Below are 22,257 nucleotides of genomic sequence, written 5' to 3'. Positions count from 1 at the left end.
AGCGGCAGCAGCAGGAGCAGCTCATGGACCAGCTGGGGGTCCTCCAGCAGCAGTGGCTGCAGACCATGGAGGCCCAGTATCGGGAACAACAGTCCGAATGGCTCCCGCAACTCGTCACCCTGTGGCCGAGGCCCGGTGGCATCGCACCGGGGGGGGCTGCTTTACCCGCCCCCCCTGCGCCACCAGTACGCCTGGCCAAGATGGGGCCCGAGGATGACCCGGAGGCTTACCTCGTGACCTTCGAACGGGTGGCAGCGGTAGCCGGGTGGCCACCGGACCAGTGGGCAACCATCCTCGCCCCCTATTTGACGGGGCCTGCTCAGAGGGCCTACCGGGACCTCCCCGATGATGAGGCCCGGGTTTACGCTCGGCTGAAGGCGGCCATCTTGGATAGCTTTGAGGTCACCCCGGAGGCCTGTCGACGACTGTTTCGGGGAAGACTTTACCCTCCGGGCGTCCGGCCCCGGGTGGTGGCCCAGGAATTAAGGGATACAGCGGGCCGATGGCTACAGCCCGAACATAAAACCTCGGCGGACATCATCGAGCAGCTTGTGCTCGAGCAGTTCGTGCACATCCTCCCGGCCTCTGGGAGGGCGTGGGTATTGCGGCACCGGCCGCAGACGCTGAAAACGGCCGTTAGCCTTATGGAGGACTTTCTCGAGGCTGAGGCCCCTCTAGGACCGGCCGCCCAGGCCCCGAATCCGGGGCCGGACACTCTGGGACTGGCTGCTCAGGAACGGCACAGAGCACACGGACCTCAATGGACCACGGGCACCTTGGGCTGGAGGCCAGTGCCAAGGCCTAAAGACTGTTTTGCCTGTGGGCAACGAGGACACTTGAAAAAGGAGTGTCCCTACCGGGTTGGGGTGGAGAGGACTCACTTAGATGAGATGCAAGTACCCCCTGTGAAGTTAACAGGGGGCCTCCGAACTTGTTGGGCGTGTGGGGAGCGGGGACACTTGAAGAGACTGTGCCCTCATAAAGCTCCCAAAGCCCGGGCCAAAGCCCACAAAACGGGGGCTGAGGCAGGGGGGAGGCAGCGAGCATGCTTCCTCTCCCATACTACGCCCCCTATCAAGGGGCAAGGCCCCCTGGGGAAAAGGGGGGACGTGCCGGTAAGGCCTCGCCTTGAACGGGGGACCCAGACAACGGCCAGGAGGGCCAACGTAGGGACCCAAACACGAGGGACAACTCACGGAGGACCGGGGAGGTCCACGCTGGGGACCCAGAACCAGGGAGAAGTCGGCAGGCTACTCCGAGTAATGGAGGGCCTGCGGCAAGAGATTCCCTGCGGGTCCAACTCAGAAGAAGCCTGGGCCGGTAGAATGCCCGCCTGCCCCGCTGGAGGGGTTCTTGAGGGGGAGGGTGTGTAGCAGGGTGGACCCTGCTCCGGACCTGAGGGCTTTGAAAAGCAGCCTGGCAGGGCTTGAGAGCTGCGGCTGGAGGCTGGGCTGATTGGGAAAGTGGCTGCAGCTGGGGGCCATGCCCCAAACTGAGGAACAGGGCCTTATAAGAGGCAGGGAAGCCAGAGCACAGAGAGTCTCTCTCTAGCTCTAGAGAGGGATGGGCCTGGCTGCTTAGACGCTGAGGCTAGATACCTGAGGGAAGCAGAGCTGGGAACAGGCTGAGGAGCTAGGGAAGCTCCAGCCAGGAAAGCCCCAGGCTGCGGCCTAGCAAAGGGCCAAAGGTACTGGGGGTTGCAGAGGGCAGCCCAGGGGTAGGACAAAGCAGCAGGTCCAAACCCCCTATTGCCTGTGATGAGTGGGCTGATACTGCAGTCTGCCCCAGGGTGTGGGGCTAGACCATGACTGTCAGTGGCCACTACTGAGGCAAAGTGGGGATAGTAGCGTGGGGGTTCCCCTGGGAGGGGGAGACCCAGTTATAGAAAGGGGGCACCGGGTCCAGGGAGGGACGCCGGGGCCAGAGAACAGGCGGGTCACCAACCTGCCGAGGGCGCTCCAGAGCAGAACTGCGGGACAATCTGTGACCAACCAGCAGGAGGCGCGGCAGGGGTGAGTACCACCCGTTTACAATATTGAACAAAACCAGCCCCAGGACCGACCCTTGGGGCACTCCACTTGATACCGGCTGCCAACTAGACAGGGAGCCGTTGATCACTACCCATTGAGCCTGACGATCTAGCCAGCTTTCTCTCCACCTTATAGTCCATTCATCCAGCCCATCCTTCTTTAACTTGCTGGCAAGAATACTGTGCGAGACCGTAGCAAAAGCTTTGCTAAAGTCCAGGAATAACACATCCACTGCTTTCCCCTCATCCACAGATCCGGTTATCTCATCATAGAAGGCAATCAGGTGGGTCAGACATGACTTGCCCTTGGTGAATCCATGCTGACTGTTCCTGATCACTTTCCTCTCCTCCAAGTGCTTCAGAATTGATTCCTTGAGGACCCGCTCCATGATTTTTCCAGGGACTGAGGTGAGGCTGACTGGCCTGTAGTTCCCCGGATCCTCCTCCTTCCCTTTTCTGAACAGTTACAGTTTCTAAAGGCTCCGTCTTTCCTATCAGGGGCGGACACTAACAGAGAAGAGGATATTTCCTCCCCCTTTGCTCTGCTCATTTCATTCTTACCATCACTACTCACTTCCTCTGTGATGACACTTAACTCTGCGTTCTGCAGGGCCACCCTGGGACTTCCTTTCCTGCCTGCAGACGGCTGGTAGCTTCTGCACTGCGAACTTCCTCTTTTGTCTCTCCCTGTGGCTCCTCCGACCCAATCTCCAACTCCGCTTCTAAAGGTACCGTCTCAGCCTGAGCTAATTTTCTCACCCTCCTTCTAGTCATTGGCCCTGCGGATTTTCTTTCTCTCCGTCGGTTCCACCTGCCGACAGGGATGGGAACTGATTCTTTATTCTTCTCTAACACATCTCCCGGTTTTTTAACTCTTTGATTCTTTTCAACAGCCGACCACGGTCTGATCCATAGCCGTCCAGCGATTTTACGCTGGCTCCCAAAGTTTGCTGGGCTCTTCTGAGTAACTTTCATTTTGATTCCATTTCTTTCTCAGTGAGCTATAAGCTACGAGCAGACATTCAACAGCTGTTCCCTTCACCACTTTAGCCTTTTTTTTTTTACCTGCTCTGTTTCAACATCAAATACATTGCTCACAAAACCCCATGGGTTACAATGCTTAGAGATCATCTCTATCAACAGCTATTTCTCAGCTGTTCTAAACCTCCTTCCTGTTTCTGAATGTCTTTTCTGGCAAAGTTTTCTAAAGCCAGACTGCGGTAACTCCAACAGACTCTGCTCTCGCCCTTACTCCACTCACCGTAACACGTAGCACAGAACTCATTTGAATTCCAACACTTCACTGGCTTATGTAGTAAACTATAATGATCTCTGCTGTTTTACTCTGTAACTGAAGGCGTCCCTACACAGAAACAGCAGGAAATAATACCCCAAACCAGTTTCACACCTAGTTCAGTAAGTCCCAGGTAAATGATAGAGGGGTGGGGTGCGTTCCCCTCTCTTCCCTGGATGGCTCGCAGCTGATCGAGAGGTCTTTTCCCTCTGCCGGAAACTGCCAAACAGCTGGGGATACTGAGGCAGACGGCTAAGAGGTGCAGCCTGGGAGAGTTGTGGGGATTGAGGAACGATACAAGTTCTGAGTTATTGCAGCCTCTTGGCAGCAATTTAATACATAGATTTATCAACTCCCCCGCCACCCTAGTGTGGGTCATCGGGCCCGATGCTACTGCTTATATCTTATTGGTACCATTCGTTACAACTACACGTGTTATTTTAAATAACGACTTTAAATACTAACACTATTACTTTATAATATTGCTTTTTATCTCGCAAGATTAAATTCAAAGCCTCTAATCTAAAACTATAAGTTAAACCACAATACAAAACAGGAAATACTGGGGCCGCAGTCACAGGAAATCAGGTTCCTGTGTTCTTAAGAGTGAGTTAGCAAGACACACAATCTTGCTCTCTAACTCTCTGCAACTTTAACTCTTTACTTATGTCTCAGGTGAGATTTCCAGGAGTCTCTGGATGCCTGGAATCCCTGTCACACACCCCTCGGGACTCCTGGCTTTGCCTTGTCAGTCTGTAGCCTGATTTAGGGTGTACTAATAATATTATTTTAATGTATTAATTCAATTTTAATTTATGTAATTAATAATATGAATAGTATGGGTTGTAGGCTCACCAGTCTGTTTGATCACAAGATAAAAGTTCTTGTCCCGAATCAGGCTCCACAGAATTTACAAAGGACCCTCGGGGGGGGGGGGGTGACAGGAAGCTCACACTGAGGCAGATAGAGCCGTAAAGACTTTTTATACATTTAATGAAATAGTAAGTAAATGGTAAAATACCCAGAGTTACAAAGTTACAGCGGCATGACTGCTATTCAAAAGATACATATGCTAATACAGTATTATATGCAACAAAGCTTTGGTTAAGATACTCACACCCTTCCTTGATAACCTGGTGGGGAGAGACACAGGACCAGCCTTGCAGTTCAGGTTTTTCAAGTCTTGAGTGAGGGATGCAGGGCTTCGAGGAAATTAATCCTAAGAGCTATTAAAACTAACTTAGGGTTTACTTGACTAACTTGAACTGAAAATCAAAACCTAATGAACAAACTAAGAATAAACGTAGGGAAACCGAGCTTAGCCTAGTTCCCTTGAAACTTCAAGTTTAAGAAGAACAAGAACAGCTACTAACAGCAGTGATCTTAGTAGATAGAATAGCAGAGGGACAGAGTAGAAATCGAGTACTCTAGCGAGGTGGGTCCCCTTTCTAGGGCACAAGTGGCGGAAATCCGTCCTCCTCTGCCCAAATTTCATTCCTCACCCACAAAACGTTAGGCTACGCTTACTCCACAGGCCAGTAGGTTTGTGCGTAATGATGACATGTACATCCGCACTCAAGTTTCTTTGTGGTGTACCTGTTAAGTCTGTGGGTACAAATTGAATCCTCCCCACCCCAGCCCATTGCCATTCTCCATTGTCTATTGGCCTAGCTAACAGCTCTTAGATACAGGGGTGGGTACTTAGCTATTTAGGTAACAAGATGTAGATCAACTTTACTTTCAGGGTACAAAGGTCTTACTAGACATATGCTAACTTTGCCTTAGCTTAACATCCAGGATCTGGCCTGTAGCTCTCTTGCATTGCAGCCAAACTTACTTGAATATAAATCTATAAACCTATTACAATAAATCCAGTCCTTAAGCTCTAAGAAAAGCTCTATCGCTGCAAGCAAGCAGGTTCGCCCCATAGGCTACAATACCCAGACAGGGACGGCTCCCCACCCCTACCTGCCATGCACACAGGCAGCAAAGCCCCGGGCAAGGCAACGCTCAGAGGCAAAGAGAAGGGGACGGTGCTGAGAGTGTCTCTGCCAGTCGGGCAGGAAGGGGGAGCAGCGAGGGAAGATGGGCTGGATAGTGGGAGGGGTGAAGGGGTTTGGGGTGTCGTGGGGGGCAGAATGGTCTGGGACCAGGTAACCTGGGGCTGGGTAGGTTCCCTGGGGGACACTGGCTCCTCCCGCCCCTTCCACGCCCTCTTGCGAGTCGAGAATGACCCCCCTGTCCCCACCCCCGGGGCAGCCGTGTCTCAGGACTCTCCCCAGCTGCACCCACTAACTCCCTTCCCATTTGGGGTACAGCTCAGGGCAACCGTTTCCCACCAAGGTGAACCCAGCTGGCTGCTGCCTGTTCTGGTGCCACAGGGCGGGTGAACGGCAGAACTGCAGCACTGCTCGGGCAGAATGTATTTCTTTCATGGATAAAAGAAGAAATTCTGCGCTGGACGTGAATTCTGTGCGTTCGTAGCGGCGCAGAATTCCTGCATGAGTAACTCACACCCTGCACAAACATAACCTGCTTCTCTCGCCTCTTCTCCCTGCGTCTCCGAGTCCCAGAGCTGCTGCTGTGGTTAATGCACACAGGCTTTCACTCCCGTCAGAGCTGGCAAGACCCAATCCAGTGACAGGACTGAACCCTGATTTTCCCATCACATGGGACAGTCTCGGCTGCGGGGGAGGGGGTACACAGGGAAAAGAGGAGCTGTAGCCATGATGGTCCCAGGATATCAAAGAGAGGGATTTTTAATTGGTTCTCAAGTAAATTCCCTCACCCACCTCATCTCTCCAAGAGACGTGGAAGTGGCAGGAGGAGACACAGGAAGACAGAGCTCAGGACTCTAAACCAGTTTCAATCCCCTGGAAGAAACTACATTTCCCATCTGCCCGTGGGTGTGGGTGTGTCCTATATGAGGGCCCACCCCATTCCTCTCACAGCAGCAAGAGGAGACTGCAGCCGGCCCCACAGGGGCCTTCCCCACCCTGGGCTGTGAAAGATCCTTGTGCCTTCGGTTCCACACTGGCCACAGGAGGTTACTAAATGCTCCCTCCCCAGACTAGCCAGGGATAATTACTGGGTTGTGGGAATTAGAAGATGAAAATTCATTAAGAACAATGATATTTGTGTGTTAATTATTAAATCCCCAGACACCCACCAATCCCCGCCCTGCTGCCGATGAGCTGTAACTATCTATGGGACTCAGCGACGGACCCTGCAGGGAGTTCCAGCCCCTCCCCACTTGTAAGAACAGGCCAGGGAAACATGGAAACACTTTCAACCAAATTCCAGCAGCTGCCGAGCATGCACAAGTTAAAATGAAACCAAGGCGCCGTCTCCCCAAGGACCTGGCCCCTAGTGCACAATTATAGGCACTGCCCAGAAATCTGAAACGGCCATGTCATCACCGATCAATCGTTATTGATCTATTGACTTCTGGGAATTACCAGTAAAGGAAACACCCAGTGAAGGTGATACCCTGAGGGACAGACCTCATGTGTCTTTACAAATCGGTATAATCTAATCTGGGACTTTATACACTAAAATGCCTTATTTGTAGCCCTGTGGCGATTGCCTGGTGTCACTACGGGGCAGAATTAAGGTTGGTGCCTTAGCTGTGGATTTCCATCCCCTGGCATATTGCGATTGTGTTTGCAGTAGGTTTGGCAAAATTCATTTTGTCTATTTCTTTCTTTTCATTTCAATAGATGATATCGAGATTTATTTTTAAGCCCCTTTTTAATGTTTACAATTTCAGTGTTCAGACCTTTGGGAAGCTATGGAGGTCGTCAGACAAGAATTATTTCATTACAATAAATGCTGAGATTCAACAAGCCAAATCTTTATAAGGGTTCAAACACAAATTGTCAAAGTCACATGCAAAATGTACGGTGTAAATATCCATAAACCAAACTCTACTTTCTCCAGAAACATTTCTGTATTTTACCTAGATACATAATTTTTCATGTGTGCGTAAAGTGAAATCAACATTTACTACAATTTATTAACAAAAATCCATCCTTGCAAGGGTACTTTTAAATAAAGTACTTTAATACTTTCCCTTAATGGACTGTAGTGCTTGCTTTGAGGCTAATTACACCCTCCTTGCGATGTATTTTACTCTCACTACCATAACCCCATCGTGACGTAGCTCCTGTCGGGGAGCTCTGCTGAGGCCAGTGGCATTATGATCAGAAGGTGACACTCTGACACATGAGCAGACACACACGGGGGAGGGTGGAGGACGAGGTAACATGGAGGCTACCAGGGTTGAACATGGCCCTACAGAGTGTGAGGAGCAAACTCCCTCTCAGCCTCTCCTCTCCCCCACCTCCCAGAGTCAGTAACTCTGATCAATCGTTCCCTGAAAGCTAAATAGCCCCTGTAGGAGAGACAGTGATTAACGCAGGTACCTGAGGGGCTACAGCACCAACCCCCTGCCTGGACGAGGGGGATGAAGAACTGCAGTAGAAACGAGCTAGGCTGGGCGAGGGCAGAGCTGATGTGGGACTGGGAGCCGAGTTGACCAGGAGGCCAGAACTCTTGGCTCGGGGTTGGGACAAGAAGTCAACAGGACTGGGTAGAGGCACTTGTGTGTGTTTTCCCCTGTTTAACAGAGATCAGTCTTGGGACCAATCTTATTCCACATGGTTATTAGTGACCTTGGCACAAGACGTGGGAGTGAGACACACAGCTGGGAGGGATTGTCAACGTGGAGGAGGACAGGAATAGCGTCCAAGAAGATCTGCACAACCTTGAAAGTTGGAGTAATAGAAATGGGATGAAAATTAATGGTGCAAAGTTATGCACTTAGGGACTAACGACAAGAATTTCTGCAATAAGTTGGGCACTTATCAGTTGGAAGTGACAGAGGAGGAGAAAGACCTGGGTGTATTGGCTGACCACAGGATAATTAGGAGCTGCCAATGTGATGCGGCCGTGAACTAGGGGAATGCAGTCCTAGGATGCCTGAGGCGAGGTATTTCCAGTAGACACAGGGAAGGGTTAGTACTGTTCTACAAGGCACCAATGAGACCTCATCTGAAATACTGTGGGCCATCCTGGTCTCCCGTGTTTGAGGAGGATGAATTCAAAATGGAACAGGTGCAGAGAAGGGCTACTAGGATTATCTGAGAAATGCAGAAAATGTTGTAACTTGAAGTCTGTACATCATGATTTGAGGACTCCATTGCTCAGCCGGAGGGTAGGGGTCTGTTACAGGAGTGGGTGGGTGAGGTTCTGTGGCCTGCGATGGGCAGGAGCTCAGACTAGATGGTCATGCTGGTCCCTTCTGGCCTTGAAGTCTGTGAGTCTATAAACTGTGCCTGGCATTGCACAGACACATGGAGATCAGGGCCCCATCGTGCTGCACGTGGCAGAGACCCTGACTGAGATCAGCACCCACATTGTGCTGGGCTCTGCACAGACAGAGAGGGACCGTCCTTGCCCCCACAGAGATCACAATCCAAGCAGACAATGGGTAGGAGGAAAACACAGAAGGGCTGGGAGTTCCCCCAGGTCACCAAGCAGGTCAGGGACGGAGCCAGGAACAGACCCCGGTAACTCCAGAGCCACATCACCCGCAGCTTGGAAAGGCCCCCAGACCCCACTGTATTAGGCTGCAGGAAGAGGTGGTTTGCCCATGGATGCACAGGCTGTCTGGGCAGGGCAGCTCAGCTGCAGTCCCTGCACACAGCCGGGGGTGGGTGTCCTGGGTCAGGAGAAGTCAGTGTCCCCGTCCCCCCGCAAGCCTTCAAACTGGGACATGGTGCACCAGTGCCAATCAGAGCGCACTAGTGTAAATTCTGTCTGTCCTAAGGGTTTGCACCAGCGCCTGAAACACCAGGGTGGCAGAGACCTTCAGTGCCCAAAACAGCCCTAGAACTGGGCTCTATTTCTAGCTCGGTCACGGACAGCCTGGGAGACCTCGGGCACGTCAAGGTTTCTCCTCCCCACTTCAGTCTCTTTACCCAGCTGCCACTCACTGGGGTCCCCTCTCTGCAGAGCTGCTCACCACTCAGATCCGTGTGGGGGTCCCCAGAGCTAAGGCAGGTCAGCTTGGGAACAGTCTTCCAAGGGGGGCTGGCAGGTAGGACAAACCTCTGGCAGAGATAATCCACACAGACCGGGCCCTGCCTCGGCAGGGAGCTGGGCAGAGAAAGACAGCGTGAGGCCCTAGGCTGCCCTACATGTATAGGATGCTCTGGAATAGATACGTATGAAAAAAATCCCCACCACAACATAACGTCAGGCAATTCAGTAAAAAATAACAACCCCTCCCCAAAAAAACCTACACTCCACAGCACATGTCAGTTGTTGATCACAGGTAAAATCTGAGTGTATTTCCCAACTGTGACGAAGTCGGACTGTTCTTAATGTTTCCTCTGAATACTGTAGGGGGCCTCGGTTTCCCCTACGCATTTCTCAAGTCTCTAGGTGGTGGAATAAGGGGGTGTAACTGTTGCAGAGCAAATGGTTAGTGCACATAAATGGCCGACACTCTGTCTCCTGGCAACTAATGGCTGGGGCCCTTCCCCCCTGCGAGGGGATGCTCAAGGTGTTGGAGAACAAAGGAACCAGGTAACCTCCTGGCCCGGGAAAGAGACCAAGCCCAGAGGAGGAGGGGCCGGAGGATGAGACAGTTTGGGGCTGGCTGGGGATGTGGAGTGAGGGCAGACGTGGGGGTCTGGCTCACTGGCCCCCAAAATGGACCCGGCCGAGGGATCCTGTTCTCTGTACCTACAAGCTCTGTTTTAGACCCTGTTCCTGTCATCGAATAAACCTCTGTGTTACTGGCCGGCTGAGAGTCACGTCTGACTGCGCAGTGGGGGGGGCAAGACCCTGTGGCCCCCCCATGACCCCACCTGGGCGACTCGCTGTGGGAAGCGCACGGAGGGGCAGAGGATGCTGAATGCTCCAAGGAGAGACCCAGGAAGGTGAAGCCGTGTGAGCTTCTTGCCCTGCAGACAGGCTGCTCCAAGGGAGAGGAGGCTTCACCAGACTCCTGATTGGCTTCGTTCCAGAGCTTCGCCCGGGGACTCTGTGACACCAACACTATTTGATAAATGAACAGAGAGAAAAAGAGGCGACATTTGCAATCAATGTCCCGTCACGCTGAAGAACCGGAGAAATGGGGCAAATCTGAGCGGTGGTTCGTGTTTTATCATTACAGAGACAGGGCCCAACACTCAGGCCGATTCAAGCAGCAACAGACAACGAGAGAGAACGTGGGGTGAGGGGGTGAGGATATTTTCTATCCATCTTTGCGAGTTGTGGGGAAAACGGGTGACAAACTCCACATCTGCTAACCGGAGAGACAGACCCCCTGAGCGGAGGGGATTTACTGTGGCTATCGGGGAGGGGGCAGGGGAGGGCAGTTTGAAGGGATTTTATGTGACTGTCCAACACAAACAGACGGTGACGGTGTCCCCGCCCCACATTCACACGGGCAGCAGGGAGCCCTGCGGGGGGGGGCAGTTTGAAGGGGTCCAGGGAGGGGGAGCTGGAAGGACCCTGGAGCAGGGAAGGGGGCAGCAGTGGGGAATGGGCAGGTGCAACACACACACACACACACACACACTCTCTCTCTCCAGGGATTTCCCAGGTGCCCATATACAGTTCAACCCCCCCCCCCCCAGTCTCCCATCACTACGGAGGTCGCACCGGGACCCACCGCCCTGCCCCGCTCCCGCTTCCAGCCTGGCTAAGGGGGGTGGGGGGGCCCGGCCCAGGCCCCCGCTCGGCTCTCACCAGCTCCCCCTCGGGCCCTGAGCCCCACTCCCACCCCAACGGGCCCGGGAGTGACAGGTGACGGGCCAGGTGTCGTAGTAAAGTGCTCCCCTACCGGCACTGAGCATGCTCAGTAACATCTGCTGAAGCCGCTGCCCTTCCCCTGCCCTTCCTCGCCAGCAGAGTCTGTGGCTGCTATTGACAGGGGCGAAAAGGCGAATCGCGGGGAGGGGCAGGGTCTGAGCTGGGCGGAAAGGGACTGGGGGGGGGGGGCGGAAGCAGCTGGAGGCCGGGTTAGGAGAAGGGCTGAGGGGTAAAATCAGGGCTGTGGGGAGGAGCAGGAGTTAAGTAGAGACACACAGACCCACACCCCCAGAGACCCACAGGCACACAGACCCACACCCCAGAGGCTCACAGACACAGACACACCCAGAGAGCCACCCACAGGGACCCAGACCCACACAGACATACACCTACAGACACACAGACCCACACCACCAGAGACCCACACTCACACAGACACACCCACAGAGACCCAGACCCAGACCCACACCCAGAGACCCACCCACAGAGACCCAGACCCACACCCAGAGACCCACCCACAGAGACCCAGACCCACACCCAGAGACTCACAGTCACACAGACCCACACTCACAGAGAGACACATCCACATCACCAGAGACCCACACTCACACAGCCCCACACCCAGAGAGACCCACACTCACACAGACCCACACTCACACACCTGCAGAGACACAGAGGGACTTTTCGCAGTTTGAAGGCCCCGGGAGGGAGGGGTTGGGGGGGGGTCTGTGGCTGTGACGGGGAGGGGCGGTGTGAGGGGCCCGGGGGAGGATTTTACAGGACTCTCCGGCGCACCCAGGCAGTGACGGTTCCCGCCCCTCACACGGGCCGCAGGGAGCCGGGGGGGGGGGGGCCGGTTGAAGGGGGCGGGGTGGAGGGAGCAGCAGTGGGGGAGGGGCAGGGGCGAGACCCGGACACACTCACCTCCCGGGGGTTTCCCAGCCCCACTGACCCCATCGCTACGGAGGCCGCACCGGGACCCCCGCCCCAGCTTCCAGCCCGGCCCGGCCCAGCGCGGGGTCTCGGGCCCAGGTGCCTCCTCCTCCCGCCCCGCTGGGCTCTTACCGTGACGCCGGAGTAGGAGTCACATGACGGTTGCGGCCGTCGGAGCGCGGCGCGCGGGGGGGGAGCCGGAGGAGGAGTCATGTGACGGGTCCGGCCGTTAGGGCCGTTGGAGCGCCGCGCGCGCCGGGGTCTGTGAGGCGGCGCTGCCACCTGTTGGGGCGGGGTTCTCCAGCCCCGCCCCTTCTCCCCTCCCTCCGCTCCCGGCCCCGCCCCGCTCCGGCCGCGGGCAGCGCAGGGCCCCCGGGCAGGGGCGAACTGCCCGGCCCTCCCGGCTGGAGCGTGTCCGTCCCACGCGGGACCTGCCCCTCCCCCTCCCGCGGGGCCTGCGCTGGGGGCGGGGCCCGTCATTAGCCCCACCCGGCCCGGGGGGGAGGGGCAGCCCCTGGGCCGGAGCCTGCGGGGACCGAGCTCAGAGACGCAGCCGGGGGCGGGGAAGGACCGTGGGGGAATGAGCTGGGACGGGGGCGGGGTGTGGAGATGGGGGAGGGGAAGGGAGGAGATGGGACCCGGAGGGGTGGAGATGGGGGGCGGGACACAGGACTGGGGGAGATGGGAGGAGAAGGGGGGAGACGGGACAGGGGGGAGATGAGATGGGACCGAGGGGAGACGGGATGGGGGGTGCGGAAGGCAGGAGACATGAGGAGGCCGGGGGCATTTTAATAATTTGTGGAGGTCCTGGGTGTTTGGGGGAGATGAGGAGGATGTTCCCTTTGGAGATAAAAACTAAGAAATCCAGGACCAGCGAATTCTTTGAGAAATCTGGTGTTTAGACCTTGTATTTTAAGCAGGGGGGATCTGAGTTCCTGGGATGGTTTTTGTTGGCAGGAGGCAACATGGTTTGGTCTGTGATTGTACCAAAGGGGGGAGAGGGTTGTTTGTACAGGAAGAGAGAAGACTGAAGGTCTCCGATGAGGACGGGATTTGAACCCACGCGGGCAGAGCACAATGGATGAGCAGCATCACCGTAACCACTCGGCCACCTCACCGGAGCTGTCAGGGAAGGGACGGGAGGAGAAATCCAAGGCCGGCAGAGGTAGGGCCAATAAGGAGTTTTTAAATACTAAGCGGAGGCAGGGTCTCAGTGAGCTCCCCCCTCACATCTAGTGAGGAGCTGGGGGAAGACGTCAGGAACAGACCGTGTTTGCACAGACCCCCCTGCTCCGCCCAGTTCCGCAGCAGGGTGGGGCGGCTGTGCCAAATGGAGCAGTTTTGGCTGGTGGTGGGTTACAAATCACACGTGTGCAATGAAATGTTGTTCTCCTTCCTGGATGAGTTAAGGGCAGCACAGGGGACGAGGAACCGGGGAACATTTCAATCCTTAACACCACAAAACAGAGAAACGCTCCCGAGTCTCTCCCAGGGAATTAACATTTCTTCACAGAAAGCTAAAGGTTCTAAGAGAAAGGAGTGAAACCAAATGGCCACCCAACATACCTAGTCTGGCCTGCTTGAGGGGCTAGGTGGGTGAGGAATAGCTTTTAATGGGCTGCATAGACGTGATTTGAGGGCATCACCCTAAACCAGTGGTCCCCAAACTTTTCACACTGTCCCCTCTTATCTGTGTCCGCGACCCCTCGGCAGCCACAGTCGAGAACGGGGGCTGGGAGTGGGACCGGGACCGTGGCTTGCTGCAGAGAGGGATGTGGAGGGGGTAAGGAGGGTCAAGGCGGGTCCAGGAGCCTGGGGGCAGAGTGGTGCTCCCTCCCTGCTCTCCATGGGGGCTGGCTTGGGTCCTGAGCTGCCCCCATGAACGTCCCCCTGTGCCCCCCTAGGAGGCAGGCCCCACTGCCCTAAACTGAACCCTACTGGCTAAGCAGGGGCTAGTGATGCCAAAGCCCCACCCTTTCTGCTGCGGCCCCACCCTCTTCCATCCCTTCCCACCTTCCCCCCCCAGCCCCAGCCACTAGGGGACAATGTGGAAGCGCTTGAAGCCCCAAACCACTTCTGCCACCAAGAGGAGGCCTGGAGCCCCTCTCCCCCAGGGCCTTATGGCATTAGCTGTATTGGTGGGGAGGGAGCGCAGTGGCAGGGCACATGCTTTGCCCATCTGCTTTAGTGTAATAATTCTGCCCATGAACTGTTCTAAGATTGTCACTGCTTTCAGGCAGGGCTCCCTGACATTTATGTATTGATGGGATCTTATCTAGCTGGGGAAACCTAAGATGTTTATACCACAATCAGCTACATGATCAATGGCCGTTCAGTGCCATACACAGGATATCAAGAGCCCTGGGACAATTTTGGGAAAGGAGTTTTATGAATATTTTTAACAGGTTCCCCCCACCCAGATATTGCGATAAAACCCGCAGTAAGTTCATCTTGAAAATGGTTATTACTGTGGGGCCTCTAAAGTGAGAGGCAGGTGCTGAGAAGCAGACTCATGCCACTGCAATATCTGAACCGTGGTAAGCAGGGGAGTGGTGTGGAGGGTCCCTGGGGACACGGAGCAGCTGAAGTCCCTCAGAGTTAGGGGAACTAGGCAATGCGCAGTGACAGGGTTCACCCCCTGCCCAGATGGGGCTGAGGGAATCAGCATCGACTGGGGGCTGAGGGCTGGGATGGGGCTCCATGGGCAGTAGAACGTGAGGCAGGTTGGGCCCGAGGAACCCGGGGAACATTTCAGTCCTTAACAACACTGTGACGGAGCGATTCTGGCGGGACCCAACTGAGAGTGCCAAATCAGGACCAATTGCTCAAACAGGGCAGTTACAGCCCTAGGCTGGGGTTTTTCCACCTCTAAGGCAAACCAAACCAGCCAGACAAAAGGACTTTGGTCTCACCCCACTGGCTAACCACAAGTCACACAAGCAATTTCCTTAGACACTCCAGTTTCCCAGTATCACCACCAGTGCACTCGTCCTGGGGATGAATGGTTATGAAAACCAACACCCCAATAAAAGAAAAAGGTTCTCTCAATCCCAAAGGACCAAGCCCCAGACCCAGGTCAATATACACATCAGATCTTACCCACAAATCACGCTGTTGCCAATCCTTTAGAATCTAAAATCTAAAGGTTTATTTACAAAGGGAAAAAGGTAGAGAAGAGAGGTAGAATTGGTTAAATGGAATCAATTACATACAGTAATGGCAAAGTTCTTAGTTCAGGCTTGCAGCAGTGCTGGAGTAAACTGCAGGTTCAGATTAAGTCTCTGCAACATCCCCCGCTGGGATGGGTCAACAGTCCTTTGTGTCTAGCTTCAGTTTGTAGCAAATTCCCTCCAGAGGTCAGAAGCAGGATTGAAGACAAGATGGAGATGATGCATCCGCCTTATATAGACTTTTCCAGGTGTAAGAATCCCTTTGTCCTCACGGTGGAAACTTACAGCAAAAATAATATGGAGCCTGGAGTCACATGGGCCAGTCCCTGCATACTTTGCTGAGTCACAAGGCGTGTCTGCCTTCTCTCCATCAGTCAATTGTGTAGCTGATGGCCCTTTAATGGGCCATCAAGCCAGCTATGCCGGGCTAACATCAGCTTTGTCTGGGACACTTCCCAGAGGCAGAGCATAATACAAAATACAGACAGTATAGAGCCAATACTTATACTTAAACTACAAAATGATACACAGACATACAGACAGCATAATCATAACCAGCAACCCAGAACCTGGTCTTAGACACCTTATATGACCCCCTTTACTTAGGATTTGTTGCCACCACAGGACCTTGGTTGCAACCCATGTTCTATATGGTTCCCATTTATATCAATAACGTCACAAACACAAAACAGAGAAACGCTCCCGAATCTCTCCCAGGGAATTAACATTTCTGTGCAGGCAGCAAAGAGTCCTGTGGCAGCTTATAGACTAACAGACATATTGGAGCATGAACTTTCGTGGATGAGTACCCACTTCGTTGGATGCATTCCTTGGATGTGCAGAAAGCTAAAAGTTTTAACAGAAAGAAGTGAAACCAAATGGCCACACGATGGCGCCAGCAACCCAGGAACGAAAAGCCCCAGGATTTGTGTGTGCGCCTGGGCTCTGGAGAGGGATTTGGTTCCACTCACTGCATTGCTGTGGCTGGGAACATCCCAGGAATGAGCCAGGTCAGTGACCATGACACCGGGTGCGAGGAGGCTTTAATCTGATTCCAACGGAATGTTTTCACACCTGAGTTATTAGCAGCAGCTTCCCAAGGGCAGTTCCTGCTGGTTCCTCCCAGAAATGGGTGGTTGGGGAACAGGGAATCTCTCTGGCTCCCACGGTCAGTTCTCCAGGCTTTCTCCCTCCCTTCCCCACACTATCACAGGCCCCCACTAGTAATGAACTAATGGATATAAACTGGCCATCAACAAGCTTAACCTTGAAATTAGGTGAAGGTTTCTAACCACCAGAGGAGTGAAGTTCTGGAACAGCCTCCCAAGGGGAGCAGTGGGGCAAAAACCCAAAATGGCTTCAAGACTGAGCTTGATATGTTTATGGACGGGGTGCAGGAGGTTAAGCCAGATGATCACGATGGTCCCTTCTGCCCTTAAAGGTTCTGAGTCCAAAATGGAGAGGGAGGTAAAGGAAACATTTAAAAAAATAAACCAAACATTGTAATGCCAGGATGACTCCAGCAGCTCACTGTATAGTCCCGCCCCTTTCTTCCTCCACTGGGTGTTGAATGACCTGCTGGGATGTGGGACATTCATTCTGCCATTCCACTGATAAACTGATACAACGGGACTGAAATTAAACCAATTCCCGGCCAAGAAAAGGGCACAGCCCTGCACTGGCCAGAAATCGAACCTGGGTCAACTGCTTGGAAGGCAGCTCTGCTCACCACTATACCACCAGTGCATCTGGCAGGAGGGTTTCTCCCGGGTGCCACTTATGCCAAGGGACTCACCCCCACAGAGCTCAGCAGCTGGCCAGACAGGCTGGAGGCAGCCTGTGAGCAGAGACAAGTTCCCAAAGTAACTGATAGATGGGGACATGCAGGGCGGGCTCCAGGCACCAGCGAAGGAAGCAGCTGCTTGGGGCGGCCAATGGAAAGGGGCGGCAGGTCCGGGTCTTCGGTAGCAGGTTTCTCAGTCTCTCTCTTCCCCTCTGAGCTGTCGGTGAAGAGGAAGAGAGGGACCGAAGGACCCGCCGCCGAATTACCGCCAAAGAATGAAGCGGCACGTTTTAGCTGCTGCTGAAGTGCTGCCAATCGGCTTTATTTTTTTTTTCCGGTTCCTTACCTGGCCAGGTTTATTGTCTAACGAAGCACGGTAATAGTTCCCCACAGACTCTACAGGACATACTATCAATATGCGCCCCAGACAATGGACCAGCTCAGTCAGTGGCGGGACTCTCCACTGCCCCCCAGGCCAGACAAAGACACCGCCCCAGGGGTGCATTCTTATACACAGGGACAAACAAGTTACACATCACTTTCTCAAAGTATCTGTTGCTGAAAACCACATGTAGTGTGGATGTGTGAACCCCAAAGACACCAAACATGAAAGAAAAACACAAGGCCAGTTTTGGGGAGGATTCCAGAGCCAGGCCTGAGGGTTACACAGCTGGGCTCGAACGGAACAGAGGTCTCGGCCTCTATAAAAATAACTGGTTGCAAAATTTATATTAAATTAAGAAACCAAACCCAACCAACCAACCAACCCAGAAAAGCTCCCATCACACATCCATCACCATTGTAGATTTGACATCTCCTGCCTCATGTGACATCTTTGCTTTGCAAACAAGAGACCTGGAGAAGTCTGTGGCAGTTACCCTCTAACTGGGTAAAAGGTTTTACACATCCTGTCTCAAGTAATTTTCCTCTTAACAGAAGATTTAAAATTTATCAAAATAAATTCCATTTGAAATAGAAATAATTACAGTCTATCCTGGGTCTCTATTCTCACACAGGCTATTTCTCTCACCTGTTCCCCCACTCTAATTCCTTTGGAGTGAGGGTTTAATTTCAGGATTAGCCTCCATTTCCTGTATAGTAGGAGGGGGCAGGGAGAGAAAGAGACGAAAACCTGAATTATATTGTAACACTGAAAGTTAGCACATCATCAGCCCCTTCCGTGATACTAATTAACTTCATGTTTAATATCATTGTCGCTGGTACCAACTTATTCAACAATTACAACATATAAACCCATAGGGCAGTTTTCTCTTAATTCCCATTTCCACCCAGTCAGCTTTGTATGAAGACACATTCTACAATAACCTAGGAGCCTTCCATTTCTGTGAGTTCATTTCTCCCTGGGGCTTCTCCCAGAAGTGTGGGTGGAAGGGGTCTCGCACGACGTGGGAAGGCTGCATCATGAGAAAAACCACCTGTGCTCTATTTTCACACTTTCTAATCCTTCACAGTAGCAGGAGGTGGAGAAGTGATACAAATGCATCAGACGCTAGAGCAAAACTAAGACACCAAACCACAGACTCTGGACTCCGCATTCATGTATCCTGCAGCCTGAACTTGGAATCTGATACATTCCCTCATTGGCTACCATCATTTGCCAGCATGGAAGTGCTTCTTGTCCAACAAGGCAGCCAGATTGGGACCCGTGGGCATGGAATGGCTCTGAAGCAATCAGCTGTTTCTCTCTGTGCTTCATGAAACTTTGGATCCAAATGGCAAAAGATGGTTGTGCCCAATTTAATCATGGCATCCTTCAGGAGTGTGACCAATGCCACTTAACTAGGGAGCAGGTTCTAAAGATAGTTTACCTGGGCCACAGGTCACCGCAGCTTCCATCTCTGGGGTGAAAATCAACCACCACTACCTGCAACTTCTACCTGAGTTCTTGTCACACCTTTGACGTTACTTGGAGTAATTTGACACTTCTCTGGTATAGAATTCTTCAGCAACCGCACAACAGATCAGTAGCGATAGTGAGGTACAACTCCCCCAACTATGATCTTTTATCTGGTGGCACAAATTTAAGTTAGGGACTAAATTCAGGTGCGACTTAGAATCCCTGTAAGACACCAAATGTCAGGTCTCTATTAAAAATAGGCAGCTATATCACATTCAACAGGGATTTCATTTTCTACACATTTGCAGCATCTCCCGGGGGGGAGCTGAAGAGGAATGTCACTTCCATTTTCCCATTCCTACCTAGACAGGGATTGCGTTTCCCAAATAATAGGCAACATGCAGCTGATGAGGAAGGAGATCTCTTCAGGGGCGACCTCCTTCAGGGCCTGGGCCACAACTGCTTTGGGAGCCCAATGCCTGAGTATTTTGCTTAGTTCCAAGTCATTTACTAGCGAATCCTCTTCCCAGCCCTTTAGAAAAAATATTGACCTAATCAATTGAACAACAGGGGGATTGGGAAGGTGATGGGGAATAAGGGAATCCCTCTGACTTACCCTATCTTCCTCTGCTGTTACAGAGGGTGACATGACATTTTCCCCTATCCCTGCCATATTCCTGCTCTCTCTTATAGTTCAATATATTTTAAGTGAGGAAAATGGTAGCAAAAATATCTGCTCTGCAGCACAACCTGAAGCAACAGCAGAGCAATTGGGACTGAAACAATTGGTTTCCAAGGGGGGAACTTGATGACTAACAATTGCTTTGAAATGGGGGAACAGTATAATTGTGAAGCTCAGGGTTTGTTTAGGTCAGGTCACGGGGAAAGCTAATGCCAACCCCTGCCCCTGGGCTTCATCTGCTCTACAACTATAATTGTCTTTTTACACGAAGATCACTAACTTGAGCAGCCAACGCCATGCGCAGCCCTAGTGGATGTCAGGCACAGGTAGTTTTAGCCTCAGTGTAGCTTGTTGGGATCAAACCTCTCCCCCACCTGGAGCTGATGAACATTCCTGGCTGGAGGGACACACACTCCTACGACTCAGAAGGAAACGAGTTGATAGAAAAGATCACAGGACTGACCCCAAAGAAGGTGAGCTGCAAAAGGCAGAAGCAGGCAACTGATCTGGGGGAGTTGAGAGACCACAGTGAAGATGGTGCACTGATCACTAGGTGAGAATTAGCAAATGTGATCAAGGCATTTGTAGCAGTTCTCCAACGTGGATTTTGCGATGTCTAATAAGGTGTGAGCTCTTTTTGAAGCTTTTCCCACACTCAGAACATCCATAAGGTTTCTCACCCGTGTGGATTCTCCTATGTCTGCTCAGGGTAGAGCTGTGATTAAAGCTTTTCCCGCACTCAGAGCATGTGTAGGGCGTCTCTCCTGTGTGGATTCTCTGATGTGAAATAAGCTGTGAACGCTGATTAAAGCTTTTCCCGCACTCAGCGCACGTGTAGGGCTTCTCTCCTGTGTGGAGTCTCTGATGTGTGATAAGGTGTGAACGCCGACTGAAGATTTTCCCGCACTCAGAGCACGTGTAGGGCTTCTCTCCTGTGTGGATTCGCTGATGTGAGATAAGGTATGAACGCTGACTGAAGCTTTTCCCGCACTCAGCGCATCCATAAGGTTTCTCACCCGTGTGGATTCTCTGATGTTTCCTCAGGGTAGAGCTGTGATTAAAGCTTTTCCCACACTCAGCGCATGTGTAGGGCGTCTCTCCTGTGTGAAGTCTCTGGTGTCTGATAAGGTGTGAACGCTCTCTGAAGCTTTTCCCGCACTCAGAGCATCCATAAGGTTTCTCACCCGTGTGGATTCTTCGATGTCTGGTCAGAGTAGAGCTGTCATTAAAGCGTTTCCCGCACTCAGAGCACATGTAGGGCGTCTCCCCTGTGTGGATTCTCTGATGTGTGATAAGGGTTGAGTGATGACCAAAGATTTTCCCGCACTCAGAGCACGTGTAGGGCTTCTCCCCTGTGTGGATTGTCTGATGTCTGCTCAGGGCAGAGCTGTGCTTAAAGCTTTTCCCGCACTCAGCGCATGTGTAGGGCGTCTCTCTTGTGTGAAGTCTCTGATGTCTGATAAGGTCTGAACGCTCTCTGAAGCTTTTCCCGCACTCAGCGCATCCATAAGGTTTCTCACCCGTGTGGACTCTCCGATGTTTGCGCAGGGCAGAGCTGTGATTACAGCTTTTCCCACACTCAGGGCATGTGTAGGGCGTCTCCCCTGTGTGGAGTCTCTGATGTTTGATAAGGTCTGAACTTTGACTAAAGCTCTTCCCGCACTCAGCGCATCCATAAGGTTTCTCACCCGTGTGGACTCTGTGATGTTTGCTCAGGGTAGAGCTTTCATTAAAGCATTTCCCGCACTCAAAGCAAGTGTAGGGCTTTTCCCCCGTGTGGATTCTCTGATGTGTGATAAAGCTTGAGCGTTGACTGAAGCTTTTCCCGCACTCAGCGCATGTGTAGGGCTTCTCCCCCGTGTGGGTTCTACGATGCGTGATAAGGTTTGAACGCCAACTGAAGCTTTTCCCGCACTCAGAGCATCCATAAGGTTTCTCACCCGTGTGGATTCTCCGATGTCTGGTCAGGGTAAAATTGTGATTAAAGCTTTTCCCGCACTCAGAGCATGTGTAGGGCATCTCTCCTGTGTGGATTCTACGATGTACGAGAAGGTCTGAGCTCCGATTGAAGCTTTTCCCACACTCATGGCATGTGTAGCGTCTCCCTTTCAAGTGGATTCTGTCGCGGGTTATAAGGTCTGAGTGGCTACTGTAGTTTTCCTCTGGCCTCTGCTGAGTCTCACAGGCTTTGGCTTTTTCTGGGAGTGCACAACGCCCGGAAACATTCCCTTTGGATCTTCCTGATAACGTTCCATGTGGTTCTCCTTGCTCAGCATCTTCCTGCTGGGGTTTCTCCTCCTCATTCTCACTCACCATCCCAACACCTGATGGGAGACAGAGAGAATCCAGACATAGGTCACTCCCTGCGCCAGAGATAAAGGAAATCTCAGAGAGAGGAATGGAAAAAGGGATGAAGAAACCAAAATATGTGTGGGAGAGATCAAACCTATCAGGAGCTGATTTTCCCCAAACCCTTCCCCAGAGGAGAGAGGAACAGATCATTTTTGGTCTGCATCTCACGACAACACTCAGGGGAAAGCGAGACTGGGGAGGGACCTGCTGCCAGTTGTCAGTCAGGGTAGGAGGGAAACCATGAGTGACATCTGCCATAATGATTCCACATCTGCAGGGAACAATCCTGAGCTTGGAGAGCTCACGGGGTCTTTGTAGGGCATCCCAAATGT

At 52.7% G+C, this 22,257-nt stretch overlaps 1 protein-coding gene and 1 non-coding gene across 2 annotated transcripts in view; both read right to left on the bottom strand.

Moving 5' to 3' along the window:
* LOC120381414 (zinc finger protein 850-like) overlaps positions 1-22,257 on the bottom strand; it is a 376,174-nt gene that overhangs the window by 197,587 nt on the left and 156,330 nt on the right. The window contains exon 8 of the mRNA XM_039499601.1: positions 20,163-21,674. Coding sequence (XP_039355535.1) covers positions 20,163-21,674 — 1,512 coding nt within the window. The remainder of the gene's footprint in view (positions 1-20,162; positions 21,675-22,257) is intronic.
* TRNAG-UCC lies at positions 16,925-16,996 on the bottom strand. The gene has a single exon. It is a non-coding gene; the product is annotated as a tRNA-Gly (tRNA).

The sequence above is a fragment of the Mauremys reevesii genome, linkage group 14 (genome assembly GCF_016161935.1).
Source record: "Mauremys reevesii isolate NIE-2019 linkage group 14, ASM1616193v1, whole genome shotgun sequence".
Lineage (NCBI taxonomy): Eukaryota > Metazoa > Chordata > Testudines > Geoemydidae > Mauremys > Mauremys reevesii.
The sequence above is the reverse complement of the archived record's forward strand: the minus strand, read 5'-3'. Positions and strand labels throughout refer to the sequence as shown.